The 7,118-nt window shown below is 32.0% G+C and overlaps 3 protein-coding genes across 9 annotated transcripts in view; 1 reads left to right on the top strand and 2 right to left on the bottom strand.

The window, feature by feature from the left end:
- On the bottom strand, window positions 1-2,857 carry LOC108744888 (zinc finger and SCAN domain-containing protein 29-like). 2 transcript variants are annotated; one of them, XM_018480848.2, is made up of 5 exons: window positions 2,540-2,857; window positions 2,094-2,481; window positions 1,767-2,038; window positions 587-1,045; window positions 1-343 (listed from the first exon to the last, which is right to left on the bottom strand). In XM_018480848.2, the coding sequence occupies exons 1-5, from the start codon at window positions 2,675-2,677 to the stop codon at window positions 53-55; spliced, it is 1,548 nt and encodes a 515-aa protein (XP_018336350.1). In that variant the 5' UTR covers window positions 2,678-2,857; the 3' UTR covers window positions 1-52. The 2 variants fall into 2 exon arrangements, with proteins under 2 accessions (XP_018336350.1, XP_018336351.1); XM_018480849.2 differs by lacking the exons at window positions 1,767-2,038; window positions 2,094-2,481; window positions 2,540-2,857 and adding an exon at window positions 1,137-1,749.
- Window positions 2,858-3,078: 221 nt separating this feature from the next.
- Window positions 3,079-4,383, top strand: LOC108744894 (geranylgeranyl transferase type-2 subunit beta). Its single transcript, XM_018480854.2, has 2 exons — window positions 3,079-3,804; window positions 3,862-4,383. Exons 1-2 carry the CDS (start codon window positions 3,189-3,191, stop codon window positions 4,242-4,244), a joined length of 999 nt encoding a protein of 332 aa, XP_018336356.1. The 5' UTR covers window positions 3,079-3,188; the 3' UTR covers window positions 4,245-4,383.
- Window positions 4,384-4,741: 358 nt separating this feature from the next.
- Window positions 4,742-7,118, bottom strand: part of LOC108744895 (RILP-like protein homolog) — a 4,501-nt gene continuing 2,124 nt past the window's right edge. For 2 of the 6 annotated variants that reach the window (XM_025981777.1, XM_025981774.1), the window contains 2 exons: window positions 5,732-5,824; window positions 4,742-5,628 (listed from right to left, as the gene is read on the bottom strand). In XM_025981777.1, coding sequence (XP_025837562.1) covers window positions 5,505-5,628; window positions 5,732-5,824 — 217 coding nt within the window. In that variant the 3' untranslated portion in view covers window positions 4,742-5,504. Of the gene's footprint in view, window positions 5,629-5,731; window positions 5,825-5,927; window positions 5,997-6,095; window positions 6,216-7,118 lie in introns of all 6 variants that reach the window. The other 4 variants (XM_025981776.1, XM_025981779.1, XM_025981775.1 and 1 more) reach the window with 3 other exon arrangements.

Raw genomic sequence — 7,118 nt, forward strand, 5'->3', positions numbered from 1 at the left:
AAATATAAATTTTATTATTAATAGTCTTTCACACTCATGAACTTTTCACTAATTAACTTGACTGTACAATGTCCTTATCCTCATCCAGTTTTATTTTTTTTGCAAACACTTCGCGAGAGTCATCATCATCGTCGTCATCATCCATCGTGCTTTCCAGAATTTTTTGCAACGACTTTGTATCCTTGTCCATTTCAAACACTTCTTCGTTACGTATTATTTCATCGACTAAACTAAAATAGGAGAATTTCGTCGTGGTCACCTTCGTATCTAATATGCGCTCCTTAACTTTCCGATGTGTCCGTTTCAGCGACTTCCATTTTGTATCGCATTGATATGGTGTCGCCTAAACACAAATTGATCACTTTATAATCAATATAACTACCAATCGTATATGTAGGGTGTAGTTAAATGGTCCTACAAAAGACCAATTGAAGCATTAAAGGAACTAGTTAAGAATTGACTCAATGTTAGTGGTTTGTTAAAAAGAAAGATTGGAGGTGCCCTGTTACCTTTTTTACCACGTTCATTATCAACCTTAGAAAATTACCCCATTATATACAATTAGTAACAACAGTACAGTACTTACATAGTAGTTGTATTTGCACAAATCGTTGGCGATGGAGTCCCAAAAGCGAGGCGATTTGTCGTTTCCCATTTCTTCTTTCTTCTGCCTAATGGCATCCAGGAGTGCGAACGTCTCCTCACTCGTCCATATTTTTGCGTTGTCGTCCTCTGCGACTTCATCGCTGTGGTCGGTGTCCCCGTCATTGTCACCTCTACCATCATCGTAGTCGATGATGATCGTGTCATCGTTGCCGTTCTCAAAACCGTCAAAGCCATGAAAGCCCTCCTGGTAATTGTCCTCGTCGCAGTCTTCGCTTTTAGATCGCGGTCGGACTTTTTCTAACATCGACATGAGCTCGTCGAACTCGAACAAGTAGTGAAATTTTGTCTGGGCCTTCGGATCTTTGGTCAATTTTGCTTTGACCAGATTATAAGTACGAATGAGGTTTTTCCATTTCGATTCGCACTGGTCTAAGGATACCTGTAACATTCAGGTTTTTATACTAATCCTAAATATAGGAAGCCATTACATTAAATAATTAGTTCTATACTTTCCAAGTAAGGCTGCTCACCTTCTTAAACATGTAGCATACATCCCTGAAATATCCCCCAACCTATCGCGTTGAACCCCGCCCTGTTTGATTATAATTAACGACACGACATAATATTTGTTCCTTTTGTCTTTTAAATAACATAAATGCCTCACCGCTACTATTATATAACTATTACTAATGTTCTGCATATAGACGCAACAATTGTTTAATATTCGGTTCATTACAACTTAACTGGCTAATAGCATTAACTAGTGCATAAGGACACAAGTGCGTCATACGTTATCCCAATGTTGGGATTAATACCCTCTCCCATCAAATGATGAAACAATGTTTACTAGTTATATCATTTGTTTGTTTCATTTAATCCATTTAAACTCCCTATCGCGACCAATAACTTGCTAAAACATATATATGTGACTAACACCATAATGATACAGTATATTGATAATAAAATAAATGTAGATAACACAATTATAATACATTATTAGTTACGTCCTCTGTATGATATACCAAGTGTCTTAGGTGTCTTATCTGATACCTTAAACGTGGTAAAAAAGTTAAAAGAACACAGACATTTAGCAATATTCCATTTAAACATAGTAAAAACGTATTTGTCAGCTTTAGTTGTTGATTATGTTCGGAACTTACATGTATATTTTTAGATGCCAATTTTTTTGATATCAACGACCATAAAGACTTCTTTGGTCCTTGATACATATCCTTTACATGTCGTTTACACAAATTAAGGAAATGGAGGGTCTCTTCATCTGTCCAAATTTTACGTGTTTCTGCTTTGTACTGATCATCCTTGTTTTCCAATACATTGACAACTTCAAAATTTCCCGAGTTTTCAAGATTCTGTGAAGTAGCAAGCATAAAGGGGGCGATTTTTGATGAAACACTGTCATCAAAATCTGCTTCTGAAATTTTAAAATTATGTATGGTGAATTTTTAAACCTTTATTCTAATAGTTACCATCTTGGGAACTTCCACTTTGCTGTTCCTTTTCTCCATGTGTTAGAATATGTACTTTCAGTCGTACTGGTTCTGTAAATATTTTCCCACAAACTCCACATTCATATTTGATTTGGTTTTCGTGTGTTTTTATGTGCTTTTTCAGAAAAGTTTCAGACACAAAAGTTTTCTGGCATACACAACAAGTGTGTATTTTGGATATATTGTAATCTGGATGTCCATCTTGATCATTGAAGATTTTACCAAAATTCAAATTTTTTGTGGAGGAACTTATAAAACACTGAAGTCTTTTCTCGTTTTTCAAACAGTTTGTTTTGAATTGAAAAGAAGCACTCAAGGCCATCAAGCAGTTATGACAAATTATTGATTCCTGGATCATATCCAGAGCCTCAACAAATTGAAGAAAAAATTTACACATGGAACATACTAAAATTCGGATCACTTACCATTTCGGGAACGCAATATCTGAGCATTTTCTTAACCGAAATCATTTCTTCAGACTCGTTCAAGCAAAGCGTTGCAGATACTGAATAAGTGGTATTACCCGCTGTTGGGGTTAAGCAAGTCCTACAAATATTTTGCATCTTGATTGCTTTTCAACAAATTCAAATTGAAATGGGGTAAGAACCGATGATTCGATCTAATCTGTAGAGCACTGAGCACTTTGGATCAGAATATAAGTTCACTACGAAATCAGTGACCTAATCACAAACATCAACCTTTCATATTAAAGAACTGAAGACGCCATACGAAACTTGATACCAAAGACTTACAATATTTACGGTATCCTAGACACAACCAGTGCTGACCTATCACAGAGGTATAATAAAGATAGATCACGTTATTAAATGGAATATGGAATGATAACTTATTAGAAATAGCTTGAGAGGAAAACATAAAGTCAAGCAACTGTTTTGTAAGTAAGAACAGTTACACTAACTTTGTTTCCTGTCTTTCTTCGACAATCTTTGATTTTCATTTTGAACGCGTGCTATATTCTTATATATGTCTATGACATACTTTGATATGGTTAATATAACCTTAAAATATGTTTGTCAAATTCTAATGAATAATAAGTAATAAAACAATTTTAAAATGGCAGTACCCTTAAAAGATATCGAAATAAAAGAAGAGTATCCAAAAACACTACTTTTGGAGAAGCACATTAAATTTATAAAGCAGTATGGCCAATCCGAAAACGACTTTGAATATGGTATGACGGACTACTTGAGAGTTTCTGGCATGTATTGGGGCCTCACTGCCTTAGAACTGGTAGATAAACTAGATTCTTTACCGAAAGAAGAAGTTATTGGTTTTATTCAAAAGTGCCAAGACCCTGAAACGGGAGGGATTAGTGCTTGCATTGACCATGACCCTCATCTGCTTCATACTCTAAGTGCTGTCCAAATATTGTGTATCTACAATAGGATTGATGCTATTGATGTTGAGGGAGTTATTAAATACGTTGCTTCTTTACAATTGCCTGATGGAAGCTTTACTGGAGATAAATGGGGAGAAGTTGACACAAGGTTTTCCTTTTGTGCTGTAGCCACTTTGTCCTTATTGAAAAGACTGAATGCTATAAATGTGGATAAAGCTGTGGAGTTTGTCAAAAGCTGCATGAATTTTGATGGAGGATTTGGATCCAGACCAAAATCAGAAAGTCATGCCGGTCTTATATACTGTTGCTTAGGTTTCTTATCAGTTACAGGTAAAATTTTCAATCCCATGACAGGAGTGAAAATATCTTAAATATTGATTGCATTAGGGCGGTTGGATATTGTTGAACAGGATACTCTGGCATGGTGGTTGTGTGAGCGTCAGTTGTCTTCAGGTGGTCTCAATGGACGTCCAGAGAAATTGCCTGATGTTTGTTATTCATGGTGGGTTTTGTCTTCTTTATCAATCATTGGTCGTCTCCATTGGATTAGTTCAGAGACTCTTAAAAGGTTTATTTTGGCTTGTCAGGATACAGAATCAGGAGGATTTGCAGATAGACCTGGTGACATACCAGATCCCTTCCATACCTTGTTTGGCTTAGCAGCACTTTCTCTGTTAGGTTTTGGTGATATTAAACAGGTCAATCCCACATATTGTATGCCACAGTATGTTATTGATAGATTGCAGTTAAAACCCCAAGTATTAAAGTAATACATAAATTTAATAATCAAATATTGCTAAGAATATGCTCTTAAATATTAATTTTGTAAATAAAAACTTATTAGGGATTTCCAGAGAGTTTAATCCGTATTTGGAGCTCAAAATAAAACTACAAATTATTTGCGGGTAACATTTATTTGGCACTTTCCTAAAATACCTAATCACCTACAATAAATTTTATCAATACAATTTCTATATAAAATAAAAAAGATACTTTTTTGAAAAGTTTTCTAATAAACGGTTTAGTTTGTATGTAATTTTCCTTTTCCAAATCGAAAAATGAGGATCTAAAAATTAATAATCTTTGGTTCCTTCATTTAGACCTAATAATGACCAGCCATTATCACAATGTTTTGATAATACTGAACAAAAGTTAGAATTTCGACATTTTCTTGTAATGTGTATATTAATCTATTTTAATTATCTAAAAGGTGTACAATGTCTCATTGGTGTCTCTCTTATTAATATGAAAAGAAATAATAACCTTATTTAAAGTTTGTTAAAAAAATATATTAACACAATCGTAACTGATTTTACAAACATATTAAACGCAATTAAAAATTAGTAAAACCCATTAAAATTTGTAATCAATCATAAAAGTATAAATAAATTATGCGAGTAAATGCCTGCGCTTAAAGAATAAATTTTAGGAAATACTAAAGGTTACTGTATATATCTAACAAACAGCAAAAACAAATTGCAAAATCACCTTTTTTATGTAGACTAGAACCGTTTTAAACTTAGATAATCACCGGTATAATTTTTTGTTGGCACTTATAATACAATAGTATTTATACATTAAGCAAAAAATTAAGTGAAATTCAGTATGTATAAAACTATTTAACGATATACATTTTAAAATGTAAGTTATCCCTTGCCAAGCCAATTTAAATAATTATTCAATTAATTAACATTCACAAAACAAATATATTGGAAAATTCTTGTAACTAATTATTAAAAAATAATAAAATGTAAAAACTACATTTTAAAATGTGCAATGTTATTGGCAGTAAAAGAAAAATGTAAATAATTTCAGATTCTTATTGTTTTATCAACTCTTCAACTTTCGAGTAATAAGTTACTTTAATATATTAATTAATTGATTAATTTTGCCCATATCGCGACATAGAGACACCTAGTGCATTGTGTGTTGCAAATATTATTACATAAAATATCATCTAAATGACGTGCTCAAAGCTAGTGGTCAATTCTAAATCGGTTAGAGATTCGCCAAAGATTTGGTGTGCCTCCTCAGACTGGCGTGGGTTCACTGGTTGAGGACAGAGCCATTTTCGTGAGAGTGGATAGACTGCGACGAGGAAAACTACCCCCAGGGTTAGTTTCGGAAAAAATCTTACGAAAACTAAAACGAAACCTTTTATGTGGATTAATTTAAGGAAATCCCTTATATTAATACGAAAATTAATATAAAGTAAATCAGTCAAAAAGAAATAAATGATAATGTTTTAATAACATACAATTTACGTATTCCTGATTCTGATTTCTTCCAAGGGGCGTCATCAGGCTCATATGGGAGAGGCCCTTGCACAGGGGCCTCTTCATCTACAGGCCTATAAATAAATAACTTATTTAAAATATCTAACTAACTAATAATAACTTTTTATAAAAAACAATTTATTATTATCTAAGAAACAGGTAATTAAATAAACTTACTCCTCTGCATTATTAATGACAATTTCGGGCACAACTTCAACACCCTTATTAATTGGTACATGTTTTTTTCTGTATAAATAAAAAAACCAAAACATTTAAATAATAAAAACTAAATAATAATAAAAATAAAAAAGATTGTGCATATCAACCTAAAGATGCTTTTCTTACGTTTCTACTTTTGGCTTAGGCCTATATGTATCCAATTCTTCTTCCAGATCACTAACTCTAGCCTTTAGTTCATTCCTTTCGTGTAATATGTCTTTCAACTCTTGAGTAGTGAACCGGGGCCTGTTGGGATCATCCAAANTTATTAGGGATTTCCAGAGAGTTTAATCCGTATTTGGAGCTCAAAATAAAACTACAAATTATTTGCGGGTAACATTTATTTGGCACTTTCCTAAAATACCTAATCACCTACAATAAATTTTATCAATACAATTTCTATATAAAATAAAAAAGATACTTTTTTGAAAAGTTTTCTAATAAACGGTTTAGTTTGTATGTAATTTTCCTTTTCCAAATCGAAAAATGAGGATCTAAAAATTAATAATCTTTGGTTCCTTCATTTAGACCTAATAATGACCAGCCATTATCACAATGTTTTGATAATACTGAACAAAAGTTAGAATTTCGACATTTTCTTGTAATGTGTATATTAATCTATTTTAATTATCTAAAAGGTGTACAATGTCTCATTGGTGTCTCTCTTATTAATATGAAAAGAAATAATAACCTTATTTAAAGTTTGTTAAAAAAATATATTAACACAATCGTAACTGATTTTACAAACATATTAAACGCAATTAAAAATTAGTAAAACCCATTAAAATTTGTAATCAATCATAAAAGTATAAATAAATTATGCGAGTAAATGCCTGCGCTTAAAGAATAAATTTTAGGAAATACTAAAGGTTACTGTATATATCTAACAAACAGCAAAAACAAATTGCAAAATCACCTTTTTTATGTAGACTAGAACCGTTTTAAACTTAGATAATCACCGGTATAATTTTTTGTTGGCACTTATAATACAATAGTATTTATACATTAAGCAAAAAATTAAGTGAAATTCAGTATGTATAAAACTATTTAACGATATACATTTTAAAATGTAAGTTATCCCTTGCCAAGCCAATTTAAATAATTATTCAATTAATTAACATTCACAAAACAAATATATTGGGAAAATTC

The sequence above is a fragment of the Agrilus planipennis genome, unplaced genomic scaffold (genome assembly GCF_000699045.2).
Source record: "Agrilus planipennis isolate EAB-ADULT unplaced genomic scaffold, Apla_2.0 scaffold42, whole genome shotgun sequence".
Classification (NCBI taxonomy): Eukaryota; Metazoa; Arthropoda; class Insecta; order Coleoptera; family Buprestidae; genus Agrilus; species Agrilus planipennis.